This window comes from Sparus aurata, chromosome 8, assembly GCF_900880675.1.
Source record: "Sparus aurata chromosome 8, fSpaAur1.1, whole genome shotgun sequence".
Lineage (NCBI taxonomy): Eukaryota > Metazoa > Chordata > Actinopteri > Spariformes > Sparidae > Sparus > Sparus aurata.
In genome coordinates, this window is record NC_044194.1 from 20,146,651 (window position 1) to 20,166,585 (window position 19,935).

The 19,935-nt window shown below is 40.8% G+C and overlaps 1 protein-coding gene across 13 annotated transcripts in view; it reads left to right on the top strand.

The window, feature by feature from the left end:
• The window catches only part of LOC115586414 (unconventional myosin-IXAa-like), a 146,337-nt gene that overhangs the window by 61,054 nt on the left and 65,348 nt on the right, over positions 1-19,935 (top strand). For all 13 annotated transcript variants that reach the window (XM_030425440.1, XM_030425444.1, XM_030425448.1 and 10 more), the window contains exons 3-5: positions 15,009-15,103; positions 15,888-15,950; positions 19,255-19,354. In XM_030425440.1, the coding sequence (XP_030281300.1) occupies positions 15,009-15,103; positions 15,888-15,950; positions 19,255-19,354 (258 nt within the window). The remainder of the gene's footprint in view (positions 1-15,008; positions 15,104-15,887; positions 15,951-19,254; positions 19,355-19,935) is intronic.

Here is a 19,935-nt window from a genome sequence, read left to right on the forward strand (position 1 = left end):
GGTTTGTGGGAATGATTACGCAAAAACTACTTAAACGATTTCCACCTAACTTTGATGGAGGGTGGGTCTCTGGCACCCAAAAACTGTCGACCCCAATAACTGTTGGGGGTGGGGACCTGGATAGAGGGACAGATCCAGGAATATTTTCTCACGGCCATTAATGTTGCAAAAAAGGGTGTTTTTTTCACATTTTTGTTGATATCTCAGGGAATAATAAATGGATCTTGATGAAAAAAGCCCGCGTACTTGTGGCAATATCTATGAATGAGTACAATGATGTGGATCATAGATCTGGTGAGTTTTAATTGTGGTTAAGCTGTTATTGATTGTCTTACATTTTGAGTGAGTTTGATGTTGGACAAAGCTTGACTGAATTAAAGGATACTGTTGGGCCTTGGAGGAGGTATGCACTCTACTGAGTGTCATTCTAGTTACCACTGTGAGGTGATTCCCATCTCTCTGTGTGTTATAAGCCATTGTGCAGTGTATTGGGTTTGATCAGCCTCTGAACGCATGAATCAAACTGGACTTTACTGGATCATAATTAATTGCCTTACCGGTACTTTAAACGACACAACCTCAACATCGCCAACACTAACCCTGCACTGTTGTAATTAGGCCCTGCTGTTTTGTGATTAGATTGTGTACTGTATAAATGTGTTAAATATTATATGTAACAAAGATGTTTCACAAGAGCCTAAATCCTCCTTTGTTTATTTTATGAACAGTAGCACTTGGAGACTGCACCACTGACAAGGAAATGAAAAGCAACGATGAGCTTGCTAAGGCCTGTTGGACTGAGTTAATGAAGTGAATTTAAGAGTGTAGCGGAGGAGAAAAGGGAGATGAGAGAGGGAGAGGAAATGCCTGAGGTTGTAACCAGTGTTCCCCTTCCCCTGCAAAACCCACAGTAAACAAAGCACGAGCGTGTACACACGAACACATGGAACACAAATACTGGAAATCTATACATACCACGTGAGGTCCGCTCACTGAATGCGACAGAAAACTGAAGAAGCTGTTATAGCCTCACAAGCACACACGACAAGTCTTCCTGAAACAAACGAGCACTCGTCTCAAACACTACATCACAAAATGTATGGACAAACACACACTGCTGTATGAACACGCACGCCCAGCACACACACTCCCAAATCCCTGAATTAATCATCTCGCTGCTGCTGCTGCACACACACACACACACACACACACACACACACACACACACACACACACACACACTCTTACCCACTGCAACATGTAGGAGTCAAGCTCTCGAGGGATTAACACTTCAACACACTCAGTCGTGGGATTTTCCCACACCACCTCGCATGCTGAGTTACATTTTCTGTCAGTCACGCTGCGCGGGGTTACAGGCTCACCGCCAGCTCCAAGCACACTCCCAGAAACCCTCAGGATTTGCCAAAACGCTGAGAAGCTGTGGTGCACTAGAGCGCGCGATCGAAGCTAAGGCGGTTTGGGGTCGATTAGGTGTCTTAATGTTTGTCCAAAGGCTGTGTTTTGTTTTTTTCTATTGGAGAGGTTGAAACACATCTTGCGAGCAGCTACATTGGCGAAGGCAGAGCACATGAAGCTGGGGCATTCATGATGGATGTCTGGATAGACGCATAAGCTGCTCTGGAGCCAGTTGTTCAGAGCTGGCCGAGTAATAAACATCATCATACAGACCTCTTTGTCTGTCTCCCTGTGGGTTTCATCCAGCTGTTTTTACACAGATTATGAATTGTACACCAGAAAATGCAAGAAATTAAACAGGCAAAAGGTGAAATATCACAAAGCCATTTCAAGTTGGGCGTAGGTGGAAATGTTGGCACATCAGAGATACAATCAGTCAGATACAATAAAGACAGATGTGTTGAAAACACTTTTTTCCTTTGCTTCTTCTGCTTTAGATAACATTTATGTCATGGTGTGACCCGCTATTTCATCAAATATATACTAGTACGTTGTCACAATGTTCAGGTTTGATTCTGGATGACAGTTGTTGCTTGTCACTATTACCCTCTTCTCTTTTAACGATACTGGCTGATCAAAATACTAAAAGGTATGTGAGGAGCAGACAAATTCATTCATCGCTCATTCAGTAAAGGAATACTTTGACAGTTCGGAAAAGATTTGCATTCTCGCCAATGCTGAGATAAAAAGATGGAGACTGTAGGCTTAATGTGAAGCTCAGCTGCAGTGATGTCCTGGAACATCTCTAGTTAAAATCTCATCTCAAAAAATTCAGGTGGCCACTGCACCCGACCAAGTAATCATCTGATACCTTACCGTCCTTCCCAGTAATCACAACTAACCAGCTGCAGCTACATTTATGCTGTAAGTTTGTTTTTCTCATCTAAGCATGTACAAAGTGTTGAGCCTAAAAAAAAAAAAAGAAGTAATTTCAATAAACTACGCAGCACAACCTTCTGAATAAATTCTCCTAAATGGAGCTGGAACGTAACCCTGATCTGCATTAAATTTTGCCAAAGATTCAGAAAACCTCTCTCTGCGACTTTCTGCCTCTTCTCTGTCTTTTCCTCATCCTCCTCCTCCTCCTCACCCTTGTGTACCTCTCCTCGATCTTTTCTCACTTTCCTCCCCTCTGCCACCCTTCTCTGCCTTCTACCTATTCCCTCATTATTGTTGTCCCCCCTTCCTCTCCTCATTCTACCTCTCCCACTTCTCATGTCTCTCTGTGCCCGTCCTCCTCTACCCACCTCCCTCGCTGACAGTGGTAGAGGGCCTGTTGACAGTCCTGTGCCGTGGAAGGAGGCTTTTATTGCGCCTCTGTGTTCAGCCCTTCCTGAGGCCAATGGGATCCAGATGTGGCCCAGCACTCTAGTGACAGAAGCCATTTATGGAGAGAGAGAGAGAGAGAGAGAGAGAGAGAGAGAGAGCGAGAGAGCGAGAGAGAGAGAGAGAGAGAGAGGTGAGTTGTCGTCTCCTCAACGCGCTCTTTAACTCTTCTCAACACGTGTACAGATGTGTTTGGCTGCACTGGACTCAGACTGAAATGTTTGTAGAAAAGAATTGAATGCTTTAAAGCACACTTTGTGAAAAACTAATCCGCACGCGAGTCAATATGAGACGTCAGGTTAAAGGTGTCGGTCCGGTGTTTAAAAGGTGACTGTGATGTTGCACAATGTACATTTTTGTGTGTGGCTTGTTTAACTGTGAGACCTACAGACTGAGGACATTTTTGACATTCCTCGTGTCTTCAAAGAGCTGTTTGGGGTTTAGATGAAGGTTTTAAGGTTAAGGTTAGAATTAAGTTCAGCGCGGCATCCTAATGGCTTGTGGTCTGACACACATACCGCATAACCACAGATTGAAATGGGGACTTTTGGAGCATGCCATCCGCCTACCTCTCTCCCTATGTCGTCTGTCTGCTTCTACTGTTTGCTATACGAGAATAAAGACCAGCAAAATGTGTGAGGGAATATAAACTATGATGATACACTGAGGATTTTTATGTAAAAAAAAAGGAGCTAGCTTACCATTTACATTCTGTGTAGATTTTACCAAATATTGAGTGAAACTGGCATAATTTCAAATTATTGGGCATTTCTATCCACTACTTTTATGCGATTATTAGGGGTTGGTTGGTCGATATAAACAGCCGATGATGAATTACCTGAAAATAATTTTAATTAAGTTCAACTGTATGTAAAAGATCCTTCCAAGTACAGATGTGTGTTTGTCTTGTATTATCCTGCGTTTCTCGCGTGACTTTATCTCCATCCGTTTTCCCGCTGTGTGTGTGTTGTGTGTGTGTGTGTGTGATACACTGTAGTAAACATCCACTGCAGAGGTGTGTCCTTGCATGTTGCATGTTTGTGTGTGAATGGAGTAATGGGCCCCTGTTGAAAGGCTGACCCTGACAAAGCCACAACAGAGCTGCAAGTGACTCATGCTGTACGTTTATGCAGTCACATCCTGGATACGTACAGCAACACTGTTCTTCAGGCACAGAGAAGCATATATGCAGGGATGATATGCTGTGTTTGTACAGTGTGTTCTCTCTGCAAAGAGTTCCCTCAGCTGCACATACAAATGACTTTATGTTTTTTTTCTACTCTGTCGTGTAGGCTTGGATGAGGATTAGTGTCTCACATTTTCTCTTTATCTGATTTTATCTCAGTCACTTCCATGAGACACACTTGCAGTCTGCCTTTCTCCACTAAAGAGTATATTAAAAAAAACCCAGTTGTACTGAACCACACATTCAACCACATATATTCAGAATAAGCCTTTTTACATTTTACAGCCTTGTCTGTTATACCCTTTTGCAGATCCACAGGCCAACATCAGCTAGTTGTCCAGTTTTAAACCTTTTTGTGGTCAAATTGGGCAATAAATTCTGGGCATTTACTCAGATGGAAGAAAGTTGGCGAGCAGGGTTTTTCATGTCGAGCACCAGTCATTAGGCTGTGACGTTAACTGCTCGGGCTCACCACATGAAACGAACCTCCGGCTCAGAGTGTGTCACCTAATAGCATTGCACTATTAGCCAATAACTGCAGCCACATGGACAGCCGCGATGAAGCCGGTTCTTCAGAGAGCCGAAACCAGTGAACTCTGTAGGTGATAAACGTTATGCTTGATAATCAATATTTCTTCAATTAAATCCTTGTTTTTGATCAAATTTAATGGAACCTGTGTTGCAGAAAGGCTTTAGAACAAATACGCTTGTTAAAAGTACATGATAATACATCATGAACTCCCACTTCATGTACCATTTAACCAATAAACAGTTGATCATCGTTGGCAGGACGACAGCAGCTCAGTAGGACACAATAAATATGAGCTCATGAGGGGAATGGTGAAGTTCTTGTACAGGAGTAAGATGCTTCATCATTGTATTTTTTAAAGAGATAGTTTGACTTTTTGGCAAATAGTTTACATCAGATCAGTAACACTCTGTTGATGGTAAGGTTAACTGAAGGCTTCTTACCAGCTGCTATCGGACTGTTTAATGAGCAGTAACAGTACAATATCGTATTTTTTTAGGTTTTTTTTTTAAGTTTTTAAAGTTTTTTTTGGTTCAATTTTGGTGTTTTATTAACTTATTTCTAGTACTTTGAGCCTAGTATAGCTGCACATAGATGTGTTATTTTTTTAATGTTATTTCCTGTAAAAGATCAACAAAGTATCTTCAGACAAAGCCAGGCTAGCTGTTTCCTCCTGTTTCCAGTCCTTATGCTAAGCTAACCATCTCCTAGTTATAGCTTCAAGAAAGAAAATTAGCATACTTCCCAAAATGTATTGTATTTTACTAAAGTTTGAGATTTTAGTGGTGAGAAAATATTAATATTTACTTCTGGGACTTTCAGTTTTTCCTGCAGCTTTTGAAGGTACATAAGAATCATCAGTGTAGCTGGTGAATAACAAGAGACAGTAATTGATCATTGTAAATTATTTAGTTTATGTTTAAGTGGCTGCACTGAATGTTCAGCCTGTGACTGAGGTTGACTGTAAGTTAACATTTAAACAGGAAATAAGGTAATGGTCTTTTATTAAAAGCATGGAGGAAGTTGATGGCCATATAAAGTGTGTGTGTGTGTGTGTGTTGTACTCTCGGGCTTTAGCGAATGTTTGCTTGAATATGTGCGTATTTCCAGACCGTGTCAAAATACCGTATTGAATTTCTTTGTTTCTACGCCACCCAAACTAACTGCGCTCCTCTCTACACATGCCAGCTGTTACAAGGAGGCCCCTGTCAGGATTACGTAACTGTCCCCCTACTCTGTCCTCACCTCCTTTTCCCTCCCTTATTTCCTTTTTTTCCTAGAAAGGAGAGCTCATCCCATGTGTCTGAAGTAAAAGAAAGAATGAGAACGGAGAGAGAGGAATGAGACGAGAGTGAAAAGTTAAAAGAAAGTCATAAAGTTGAGATGCAGAGACTTCATCAGCTTTCTAGACATTATTTAGCATCCTTAATTTCACAGTTACAACCACTCATTGTCCTGAATTCTTATACATGTTGATAAAGAGATCTGGGTAGTTCAGAGGTATACAGCAGTTTTCTTTTCCTGACAAAATGCTTGATACAAATGTACTTACTAGTCACTTTGATATTTTATTTTCTGTGACGTGCACATAAGGCGACACCTAAAAACATATAACATCACAAACCAATTACTGATGTGCTGCTTTTGTCTGTGTAACTTTAAAACAATTCATTTAAAGACATCAACTTGGTCAAACTTGTGAGTTTTTCACTTTTTTTTAAAGTTTTGTTGACTTAGCCATGATGTAAAAACAACAAAGGACAAATTAACCCATAGTTAAAATAACAGTCGGTTGCAGACATATTTTGGCCAGTTAAGAAGGAACAAAAGCACCTGTCTGCCGGCAGAGGATGGAGCGTTGCAACCTTCAGTTACTGTATGAGTCAACCACCCAGCTGCTGGCGACATACACCAGTTAGCCCAGTTAATGAGGGCTTTTGGACGTCCAGATGCAGGTAATAGCAGTTTACACATTCAGATTAAGGATGTAGCACACTTGAGCTGAATGCAAACACACACACACACACACACACACACACACTCACATAATGTCGTCATTTGTCACATCTTATGAATGTCACAGCTCTCTGCTACGAAGGGCAGAGCTCTTCACACAAGCACCTGCTCTCCTGCGCCAGTGTTTTCAAGCCTGACCGCACACCTAGAGGAATGGCTGGCACTAAAGCTACTCTACTCTAACCACACACAAATACACACACACACACACACACACACACGCACACACACACACACACACACACACACACACACACACACACACACACACACTCTGTTTTCCCAACCTGCCATGTGAAGCCGGCTACACCTGCTGAGCCGAGCGTAGGAATGCGATGTGATGTCATCTCGCTGAGAGCTGCTGTGAATGTGGAAGTGGTAAAGCCCTAAAAAAAAAACCCCTCTGGGTCTAAAAGCAGACTCGGACGGCCCTCTTGGGGAGAATCCACACAGCATGAAATCATTGTGAAGGATTGTTTTTTAGGCATTTCTGCTGCCCCAGATGCTGTAAAGCACAACACAGGGAAGGAAAGATGGATGGGAAAGAGACAGAGGTGATGAAATGGATCCAAGGTTACGACATGATTGGCACAGACATCTCAGCTCACCTCAACTCAGACAGTCAAAACAAAAGTTTATTTGTATGCTGGAATGAATAGTGATGATGACAAATGAGTCTGACTCCTGTGATGAATGGTTTCGATCTTGAAGTGTTAAGGGCATTGCATGTTGGGATTTAGCCCTTGGTTGAACCGCTTCATTAAGTCAAGCTGGCGTTAAATCTTGGGTCAGATATTTCAGACCTTGAGCTGAATTTGACGACCCCTGCTGCTCCGTGGCAGAGTGGGTAAAGCAGCAAGCATTTTCACTGTATCCACAAACTTTACACACGGTTGATTGGATGATTGATTTCACCTTTATCAGTATATTAGTGTTTTAAATCTTGGTAAACAATAAGAACCAATTACTTTTAAAAATGTTAAAGGTGCATTTTTTGCTTCAACAAACTAAATAAACGAAGTGTCTTCATTTCCATGACTGAATAAACAAACTGACCTTAGAGGACAACACAATATCATACTGTTTTACTGTATGTGGCGGACCCTGCCACCTTTCTAGCTTCAAACAGTGTTCTGGGGACCTTATTCTCCTCTGAGAACAGCTTCTTTATTCCCTTGTGGAAAAGATAATTATTTCTGAGTTTGTATTTTTACCTCATTGAGATCATAAATCTTCAAATTCTGAGCTTGAATTTCTTCTCCAAAACTACGTAGTGCCCCTTAAATGCCTTCAACTGTGCCAGGGTTGTTAATAATCGAGTGGTTAGAGTACAGGTCACAAGTTAACACAGTCTGTTAGAACTACAGGCTGTGTGGTTAAAATCCTGTTGCTGTCCCTAAAGGTGGCAATGGCCAGCTTTCCCCCCTGGTGTTCTCAGCTTATTGTTGCGAAGACAACTGGATTATTTGCAAATTAACAACAAAACAAGACATGACTTTGATCAGGTATTTAGAGTATAATGTAAATGGATTGCCAGTTAACCTTCCTTTTGTGCAACCCACATTCACTACATATGAGAAGAAGGCCGGCTACTTGTTCTTTGCACAGTAGCATGTATAAGTATTTGTCAGCCTATGCAGTAGATTAACTGAGTTTAGGCAGTCTTACCTTCCACATTCCTCCGACTGTCTCTTTCTGTGTTTTCATGCCACTATATGCTTAGAAACGGAGCAGGGCAGACGTCTGCTTTAATAATGGCCCACTGGGCTGAAATTAGCCGCTCTGGAGTAAACCAGCACTAAGCAGTCCAACTATTGAAAGAGGAAGCCTTTGATTAGAGGACAGGGCAGTAACACACTTACAGCAAATCCCTTGATGGATTCTTGGAAACATTCTTGAATGCTTTTTGAGAGATGAAAACTATTTATTCTCTCTGTTAGTCATTTGTTGTTGCGAAAGAGCTTCAGAGTTTTTGACACTGAATCCTAATTTGTTTGACACTTGAAGTCGTGATTGCAGCGAAAGTGTATCTGCCTGTGCAAGTATTTCCTTCCTTTGTCAGTGATGAAGCTGTCAAAAGCTCAGTTTGACATGTGCAACTGTTCATGCGTATTGGCGGTGTAACTTGGCAGTCTACTCCTGTCGTGTAATACTTGTTTAATGAAGCAGCAAATGAGGTTAATGTGATCTGGAGTGTGAGTGTGTCTTTAAGTGATGGCATTTACTGTATCTGCCACCAAAATCATTCAGCGTGTGGTCGCTACATAGGAGATGTGTGTGCGTATAAGCTTGACTGACACATACATGCAGCTGTACTGCTGTGTGCTGCTGTCTGGATGCCCACAGGCTGAAAGCAGAGCCGTGGTTTCTGGTTTGTAGTTTGTTCTTGGAACAATAAATGAAAATATGAGACACACTACTGTGTTTTGTCATGCAGAGTAAAAAAAAAAAAATGTACCTGCTAGTACATTGTGTGCGTACTTGGCAAAAATATAGATATAGTATTGTTTGTAAGCTTTGTCAAAAAGGGCAGTGAAAGAGATGGAGGATAGAGGCTATTTTAGCTAATGAAAAGCTAGCATAACTGAAAGAAGCAGTATTTCCTGTTTGAAGATAAAGTTGTTGATTAATTAAGAACTGTACAAATTTTACTCGCTAGTACAGTTTGTAAATATTTAGCTGAAAATGTTGACAGTATTGTAAGCTTTTTATAGTCTAGCAGAACACATGCAAGCATAGCTAACGTAAAGCTAGCATAACAAAAAGCAGCTTCTCTTGTCTCGAGATAAAGTAATGGCTTGAAGATTTTTCAGCATTGACAGCTGGCTTAGAAACTAATTAAATAGCATGTAAAAATGTAGGGAATGTTTTATGCTTCAGCTTAATGCTTAAGTGTTAGCACCCGAGAAAATTGCTCGTTTTCAGGAAATAACTATGTAATTGAATACTAATTATAGGATACAATATGAATTTCCTTGAATGAAATGCAATATTTAAGTTTAAGTATGTTTATTCAATAATCCTTGGAAACTCTCCATATGTTGAATTGTATGCCTGCCTTATACATTTTTCATATTAATTTCACCTGCTGTGCATTGACTGAAATATCCTGTTACACTAGAGATTATTAGTTATATTGCACATCATCTCCAATATTATAATATTGGTGGCCATGTTTACATTACCCTACCTAGCTAACATTTGGTCCAAACAAAACGGCATCGGTCTACTAAAATCGTCTTGAGATGTCTCACGCAGGTCCCCTGCATGACGTCGGCTCCCTCTGACCTGGATATTCACAGAGGCAGAAACAAAGAAACTGCTGAAACAAGCAGTCACCATCACCTGGACATCAGGGTGCTGCAGCCAGCATCAATAATTTTAACCACTCAGCACCCCGTGAAACACAGAAAACTAGCTAATGGAAGCTAGCCCAGCAGAGGTTTTGGCAGGTCTACACTTTTTTTTCACAATCTAGGACCAAATGGTTTTTGAGAGTGTTTAGAGAAACACTACAGCTCTGCTGAGGGAAGCAGACAAAGAGGGAAACAGAAGAAAGCACCAGGTTATTAGCATTAGTGTTTGAGCTGATTTTAGACCCTGCTTTAAAGAAGGTCCTGAAATGCTAATTAATGGGCTAGCTAGCTCGCCGAATCCTGTTCTGAAATAGCAACACCACAGCTTGCTTCCTCGGAGGCTGAGGAGATTTTTCCGCAGCGGCAGAGGAAACAACTGGCATAATGTAACGTAATGTGACAGCGTGGAAGAGCCCAGAGGGGCTAACACAGTGCATAAGCATACATTAGCATACTGTCAGTATCGAGCCAGTGTTGCCATTTGGATTTAGACACACACACACATACACATAAAGTCACAGCAGGATTAAGCCTTGGGGTCAGCACATTTGCTTCAACATCAAATCTAACATATGGCCGGCAATGTGTGGAGCTGTTTTTAGCACACTTAAGTTGGTTATTTAGTCTCCATATGGCACCACAGGCTATCCAGTGTGAAGGCCGAGGTTAATTCCGTTTGTATTGAGTCATGTTGAGTTTCAAATTGAAATGACAATTGAGTGATTTAAGTCCATGAGACCTGCAAATGTGTCCACTCTGTGTTTTGTTTTATTTCCTCAAGGCTACATGTGACAGGTGAAATAACAGTTTGCTATGCTTGTCAAGGTCCAGTGAGAAGGATTTGGAAGTATATATTGGCTGAAATTATGTTTTCATTCGTGTATAAGTATCAGTGTGTTTGGTTACCTTAGAACGAGCCTTTATATCTACAGAAGGAGCAGGTCGTCTTCCACAAGAGTCCACCATGCTGCACCAATAGCAGCCTCCAAAGGGGAGGGTGAGACGAGGGAAGTTCAGTTGGTTGCAGTGTGCAACCTCCCTGCTAGATGCTAAATCTAACTAAATCCTTAACACTGGACATTATTGCTGGTCAAAAATGTAGACCAAGTCCAAACAAGAGAAATGTGTAGAAAAATGGTTTCTACACATTTATTTAAGGATGCACTATAGAGATTTTTTTTCATATACTGATAATTGACAGCTTGTCTTCTTCTTCTTCTTCTTCTTCTTCTTCTTCTTCTTCTTTTTGGTCTTTGTTTTCACCTTCTTCTTCTTCTTCTTTAATTTTGCGATAACCACAATGATATACAGTGACATGTTTTTGTTCTCTCATGCACTCCCTTTTGTCTCCCCCTCCATCACCTCTGGTTTATCCATATGTTTAGCAGACACACACACACACACGCACGCACGCACGCACGCACACACACACACACACACACACACACACACACACACACACACACACACACACACACACACACACACACGCACACACACACAGAGAGTAATCACTGATTCACAGTGTGTGTTTTCCTGTGCTGTGGTCACAGCAGGCGTTGACCATGAAGCAGAGTTCACCGCTAAATCATCCAGACACTCCTGCCCTGCTCATTAATCTCTTTCTCTCACAGATGCTCTCACACACACACACACACACACACACACACACACACCCGCATACAGACACACACCACCCACACATGACACAAACAGAGGTGCATGTATTATGAGCTCAGATACAGTCCATACATCCTCCTGTACTCACAAACATACATGGAATATCTTCCCCGTGTATCTTCTCTCTCTGTTTCTGCTGCCAGCAGCGGCTTGATTGTCATTGACAGTTTCCATTAGAGCCGGGCTCATTTCACTCAATCATTTCAGGAAGCAGATTTTCCTCTAAAACTCAAAACTGGAAACATTTAGCCACAAAGGGACTCTTATATCCAGAAATGATTAGGGATGAAAGCTCTGTCATTATCATGTAAATTGCAGTTTCGATTTACATTTTGGATTGGGGGAATTGAAGTAGATCTCGCTGCTGGTCCGCGCTTGCATTCACTCTGTGGTTCATCTGAGAAAACCACAATGGGGATCTGGTGGAGAGAAAAAGAAAGATGGATGGATTTGAAGGAGAGAAGAATGGAGAGAAAAGGGATAGATGTGCATAGAAAACAAGAAATGCCATCGTATTTGTTTCTTTGTTGCTGTCGTTTGTCCTGATTGGCTGGTTAAATGTGTGTCAGGTTGGCGGTGTTTGGGGGAGTTTGGGAAGGCTGATTCAGGAGCAGGATCTTACTTTATTAACCGTGTTATTCCAGAGCTGTAGCATTCACCCAGCAGCCACAGTCAATTATCTGACGCCCACTTCTCTCCCAGACTCTTCCTCATCCTCCCCCCCTCTCTGCTGTTTCCTATTTAGTCATTTATGATAACTCCAAAATACTGATTGCATCAGCCTGAAATTTCACCCCTGCTTCGGTGAACTGTAATGTGGAAATATGTTTTTCTCTGTCTCTCTCACGCTACATGTAGGCGCTCCTCCTGTTATCTTTCTTGTGTTTTTCTCCGTATCCTCCTCTCATTCCTCCTTCTTTCTTTGTTACTCTTCTTCTTCATCTCATTTTCCTAATCTCATATCTCACTTATTTTTGATTTTCTATCCTCTCCTCATTTCCTTCCTTTCTCATTAAACAATTTTCATCACATTGTCTCAGTGGGCTTTACAAACTGTACAGTGAAATGGCATCCTCCGTCCTTAGACCCTCGATTCGACTGAGGAAAAACTTGCCATATTGATAAAAAAACCCTTTCTGTTTGAAGTCTCCTCTGCACGTCCACTTGCTTCCTCTCTTGTTTCCTATCCTTGTTTTTTTTCCTCTGCTAGTCTCCTCTACTTCTCTCGCCTTGTTTCCTCCCTTGTCATTGTTTTATCCTTTCCTAGTCTCCTCCGCTCTCGTCCTCTTGCTTTGTGTCCTCTCTTGTTTCCTCTTTTGTTTCCTTTCTTGTTTTCTCTCATCCTTTTTGGCTCCTCTCCTCTCCTCTCCTCTCCTCTCCCCAGCTCCACTGGGGCCATCAGACTCCTAATAAGAACCTGAATGTGTCCTCCAGGGGCCCCTAATGATGGACTCCCTGTTAGTTTGTGTGTGTGTGTGTGTGTGTGCGTGTGTGTGTGTGTGTGTGTGTGTGTGTGTGTGTGTGTTGGCAGAAATGCCCACATACTCCCACGAGTTGTTACTGTGTCTGTTTTCGGCTCTGCAGTGTGTTTGCCTTTATAGGAATTTGGCAGTTTAGTGCACGGTTGACGTGTCTGAGAGCGAGTTAGTGTGTGCGTGCGTGTGTGTGTGTGCATGTGTGTGTTTTTGTGTGCCTACTGCGGGCCCCTTCCTGAGCCTCATGACCTCTGGTACAGTACTGTGATTGGTAGCTTTTCCCTCTCCTCCTCACACATTTTTTCACTTCGGTTCAGAGTTCGGTTCCCATCATAAAACCTGAATGTAAAAATACAGTATTTTTAAGACCATGTAAAACTATAAAACTTCTGTTTTTTGCTATTGCTTGTTAATTGGTAGTTTTTCTTTCTGCTTTGGCAAAAGTAAGTTGTAGCCAGTTGTTGCATCTTGATCTAGATTTACTTAATATGCTCTGGAGCTGTTTGTAAGAGCCAAACCTTAAGAAGGCAAAACAATTTCTTTATCATTATAGGAAGTAGGGCTGCACGATTCTGGAAAAAATGTGAATCACAATTTTTTTGCTTAGAATTGAGATCACAATTCTCTGGCACGATTTTTTTCACAAAATGTTTATTGCACTGATGAACTTGAACAAAACAAAAAAAAAACATTGTAGTATGCAAAGCAATGTTTTTTTTTGTTTTGTTGAAGTTCTATCATTGGATGAGAAATTATTTTTACAAAAGTAAAAAAAAAAGAAAAAAAAAAGTCTCCAAGATGAGAGGGCATCCTTTAATCCCTCATGTTGTACAGTGTTTATTGGGGCCGTATCCTTGGCTAGGTGATATGTGATAGCTGCTGTGGTCGGCTTTCTAAAACAGAGGCGTATTATTCCTCCTTTTCCAAAAACCATGTGACGTGACGTGAAGCTCGAAGTTGGGCTGTGAACAGTTGACAACGAATTTGTCTTCAAAATAAGAGCTTTACATTGCACCCCATTGGAGTTTAGAACTGGTTTCTTAGCGGGGGGCTTTTAATTTGAAAGTAGCGACCGTTCCTAGCTTGCGCTACAACAACAAGCTAGAGATCCAGGAGACGCTAGCATCTCCCGGATTTCAGCGGCTGTCCAGTTGCCCATCTAGCAGGCGAGGCGGCGAGGCGGCAAATCGGCGGAGCAAAACAAACCCTCAATTTGCCGCCCTCTGTCTAAAACCACGGACCTAGCCGCCAAAAGGACGGGCAGATTGGCGGCTTGCTGCCCTGTCTAAAAACGGCTTCTCACTCTCACTCCTTCCAAACACTCAACTGCAGGTGGGCTTCCTCCACTGAATCAAGTGCTACGTTTGAGGGCGCTTCAAAAAATCCGGGAGGAAAATAGGAGCATTTGTTTGTGATTCAGCTCGAGATATAAAATGCTTCAGAATCGCTATGTGTGGAAATGAGATCACGTGTATGTGTGAATCGAGATCGTGATTTTTTAACGATTTTTCGTGCAGTCCTAATGGGAAGTATGTTATTAGATGATATATGTGCCCTGTGTGGCCAATATTGACACTGAGGTGATGTTAAATTGACACCCGTCGATGCTGTCATTGTCACTACTACCACTGTGAACTGCACGCAGCTTCAGGACACCAAGACGTCAAAACAGTTGTTCAATGGGTGTTTCCTTTCATGAAGTTCCTTGTTCATTTGGCAAAGTTAAAGTCAGCTTCTTTATTTGGATTGTCACTTATGTAGAAGAATTTTGGGAATACATTAATAGAATAGCCTTTCCCCTTCACATGTTTATTTCTTTATAAAAAAAACAGCTACGCGTCTTTTTATTTTACTTCTGTGCATAAAGGTAAAAGGACACCAGCTGACATGTGTACCTGTCAGTTATCACCTGTCTGCATGCCGATGTGTTGAACTGAAGTTGTCTCCTTTTGTTTTCTCACCAGGCTTTTGGGAACGCTAAGACGGCTCACAACAACAACTCCAGTCGCTTCGGCAAGTTCATCCAGGTCAACTACCAGGAGAGTGGCACCGTCAGAGGGTGAGACTCACACACGTAATGCACACGTGTAGAAGATGGTGCATGATTCACGTATAAGTAAACATAACATTTAGTCAGCTGCACATGCTGATCTAATAACTACTTATTATTTAATTTCCCTGTGTCTGACTTGGAATTTAATTAAATGTCAAAGGAATGCACAACTTGAGATAAAACTTTTGATAAAATAAGTCATTTTATGCTTATCAACAGACATAACTAATAAATGGGCAAGTCGGCCTACAATAAAAAATCATAGGGACCAGAATGAGGTTGTTAAAGGGCCACATTAAGTTGAATTAAACTAACCTAGTACTTACTGTTTAATGAATTGCTAAAAATAGCTACTGATTAATATCCCACATTGGTCACATCAAATTGTTAGAGTAAATAATTAATTTGCATGTTGTGTCTGTGAAAATGAAATGGTCTAATCTTTGAATACCTCAGTTAATAATATGATTAAGATGCATTAATTGGACCCTGATTGTAAATTTAGGACTGCTATTCATAGCACTTAATTTCCTCATGTGAGGAAGGAAACTGAATTATATCAGCCATTAGGTTATCTTGAGACTTGTTAATAAGTCTCATTTCACCAATTATTAAAAACACAATTATAACTCTGCCTCGTAACTGTCCCTCCTGTCTGTTTTTATGGTAATTTTCCTTTATGAGACATGAGTCTGCAACTTGACCTTCTTCAAATAATTTTCAGTCAATATCTTAATGTGTTTTTTAAATGTATGTGACTTTGTTTTCTTGTGTGTTTGTTTATCTTTAGAGCCTATGTTGAGAAGTACCTGCTAGAGAAATCCCGTCTGGTGTATCAGGAGCACAATGAGAGGTGAGCGGAGACACAGGAAGCAGAGATTTGTGGGTTATTTACTGTTTGGGTTTTATTATATCCGGGCTGTTGAAATGTTGGCTTACTCACCACAGGTTTTGGTCAGGTTAATGTCATGTAGTTAATACATCTCTGACATGCTCCCAATGTTAGATGTTATCCAAGGTTCTCCTTTATGTTAGATTTTAGTTTGAGGATGTGACAGTGGAATTCATCAACATTGATTTCGAACATTTTCATGGAGACCTACAATGCTTTTTAGTTTTCTTCCTCACCTTCAGTGTTTTATAATTGTTCTTGTGCATGTAAAAGATCTTGAAAGTTAACAAGGTCACCAACAGGTGCTCCTGTCTCACTGCTCCTCAAATGGCTCATCAGGAGTCCCACCTTTAATTCTGTGACTTTGTGACATCACACTACATCACCATGTCACATATTTGCATACTTTATGATTACCAGCTACCACATGCTCTGTTGTTGTTAGCAGTGCTGGCTCAGGCATGTGTGAGCTGACCAATCAGGAGAGAGCCCGGGTATTTGGGAGAGGGGACCTTAAAGAGACTGGATCCAAAACAGAGGGGGAACACGGTGCCATAGCAAAGTATGAGAAAACTAGTGTGTTTATGGAGTAATGTAAACCTAGTCTGTTGGTAACACAAAATGAAACTATTAGCTTGAAATGAGCATAATGTGTATCCTTTAAGAGGATCCCCTTCAATGGTAACAGCAGCAGGAAGCAATTTCAGATGGAAGGACACATAATCCATGTTAAAATCAGTTTGAACCAGTCTGCTCATTTACAATTTATTTTTTCTTCAGCGAAATTATTTAAAAGGAAGACATAAAGAATTTTAAGGAACCCAGGGTGCCGTGGTTAAGCCATAAATTGAGAGCCATAATCCCCCTTGTTTGAGAGATAAGATTTCAAATCTATATCTCTTCACTGATATCTTCTTTGTCTCAGAAACTCAACACTAGAACAGTCTTCATTTCCTGTGGAAGCTGGGGATATATCAGGTGGCTGTCTGAAATAGCCCTCTGCCCTTCATGAAGTTAACACCGCAAACTATCAGCTTTCCTTCTCAGTTTGGTCACTTATGCACATAGGAGGTGATCGTCTATTTATACTGATTACACATCAGTACAATTTTGGAGAATGATGAAAGAGATTTTGCAGAAACCAGTGTTCTATCTGCTCTCACTTCTTGTTTTTTAACATGCCAGCAGAAACTGTTGTTGAATCTCCAATACAGCACTCACATAGATAGTAGTCTCCACCTGTACCCACAAAATTTAAATCATTTGTTTCCTCTCTCAGTCAACACATATACCGTCTCTGCTCGACTGGTGCTATTTGTCCCAGTCAACAGTAAAACCAAATCACAGATCCCACCAGAATAATGGCTTTGTGAGGAAAGGGGAAAAAAAACAATGTCAACCCGTCCACCGGTCATTTAATCCCTCTAACCTTGATTGGCCCGGGGTTTCTATTTCATCCCGATGACAGGCCCTGGCGGCCATATTGATAGGGTGGAAACTAAAGACAGGACCTCCCAGACGGCTCAGACCTGAAGCAGAGAGGTGGGGGAGCAGGCAGGCTGATGATAAACTGCAAACTATCTTAAATCTTAAGCCCGGCTCCTGACAGGTTGCCTCTGTACGACCCCAGTGGAAGAAATGGAATATTAGTATTGAGCTAGCTGAGCTTTCCAGTCAGGCTTTATGACTTTGATGGGACTGTGGTGAAAGCGAGAAGCTGTTACTTCATTTTTTCTATTAACTGTTGTTCCGTCTCAAATGATTAGTATGGTTTTACCTATTAATTTGTTATTCATATATCATGTTATTATTTGTTAAGTGAAGTTGGAGCACTGTTAAGCATACTGAAAATTTGCCAATATCATTGTCATAAATCAAGGTAACATGGCCATAAGTAAGTACAAAGTACATTTGAGTGTCAAGCGTTGTAAGTGGCTGCAACCAATCGTATTTTAGCATCTTCAGTAGATCATGTACCTTTTAACATTCATTTGTTCTTAAACTCTTCAACAGTTAACCTGTTAAGCCCGAGTAGAGCCCAATTGGGGCACATGTGGTAACATAAAAGTGAAATTTATAGTTTGTTCCAAAATGCTCTAAAAGAGATTCTGCCTGAGTACTCTGCACTAAAACCTCTCTAATTTTGTTCTAAATCCCTTTATTAGCATTAAAGTTGGCAGAGGTAATGTTCAGATGTTTTGCTATGGTTTGCTAGAGATGTGGAGCTGCAGCTGCGTCATTCCTCAGGGATATTTATTCTAAAATTATAAATTCAATAAAAAATTATATATATATATATATGTTGTGTGCCATCTTCATTTAATGGTGACATATATACTTAAACATCTGAACAAATATTTCAAGTGTTCCATCTGGGCCATTTTCTTGCAGATACACACCCTGTTAATTATCAAAAGGAGACACCAAATAGAGGCTAGTTCTTAACAGGTTAAAGAGTTGTGATGATAGAAAAAGTTACCTTGAATAAAACGTGAGGCCGAAGTGCGGTCGTATTAACAGCGGCAGGTCGTATTAGCAGCGGCAGTAGTGAACGTTTAGTAGCTTATTTACATTAAGCGGTACTAGTAGTACATTTCCTGTGTTTCATTGCTCACTTACACTATCGACAAACAACAAATTCTATATAAAAGTGCAATACAAGTGGTTGAAAAAATAAACAACAGATAAATGATAAATATAAAAGTAAAAGGTAATGATAAAGGATAAATAAGATAATATACATTATTGTATTGCCGCTGTAACTGCACACAGTTTTCAGTTAAAAACATCCTTCCTACCCATCCACCAATCTGGATTCTCTAATATCCTCCCTTGGCTCTTTAACTTTCCACCACTCCATCAGGCACTAAGTGTCCCTGTGCAGAGGACTGAAGCTCGTTTCCAGCTGTAATAGAATTACATGTCAGTGCGTTGGCCGAAGCCCCAGCATTTGTCACAGTGGCCTGACTCCTTACCTCCAGCCCACACACTGCATTGCTGCTTTGTTTGACTTGAAACGCGAGCCTACAGGAGGTCAAAGGTGTGACCGTATTTGTTATATGTTGTAGGTTTGGGTTGTGAAATAGGAATGCATATAGAGAGTTTTTCACTGTTCTCTCCTCCAAAGCTCAGGCGTCGTTTTCAGAGAGGAGATGTAAAAGCTGCTGTCCTCTGTTTACCTCTGAGGGAATTAAAAATGATTCAAGGAATCAATACAGGAAAAGAGTTTATAGTAGAGTTATAGCCTCTAACTTTTTGTCCATAGGAACTATCATGTGTTCTACTACCTGTTGGCTGGAGCCAGTGAAGAGGAGAGGAAATCCTTCCACCTGCTCAAACCTGAGGAATACCACTACCTCAACCAGGTCCGCACACACACTTTCATGTCGATATATTTATGCCGTTCTGTTGTTGAATTATTGAAATGCTGTTTCTGACAACATGAAAGGAAAATAGAGGAAAAACAAGTTGTTTATATCTGTTGATTTAAGAATTTGAGGTGATTTGAGGTTTTGAGGTATTTGCAATTTGCTGCGTGGCTCCTAAAAACGTCTCAATTAGTGCCTGATGGAATTTGTGTATGATTGTGTAAATGATAGTTCACATCTGACAAAGTTGCTCTATGTGTTTGCATTTACGCTGTCAGTTCGAGTGACAAGAGTTTTTTTTTTCTTTTTTTTTCAATCCAGCTTTATTTAACCAGAAAATATATTTCAGGAGTGTCCATACCAAAATAGGTTGCAATAACAGTAAATTACAGACTAACTGCATAAGGCAGATACAACAAAATATGCCATAATTACACAGAAAGACTGAATGTTCTATCACAAACAGACTATACATTTAGAATTGCTTGTTTCAGTGCTGTTACAAGACGATCCAGCTGCAGAAGAATTCAAAACATCTACTTTGTATTTTCAAAGAACACATTGGGCCTCATGCAAGA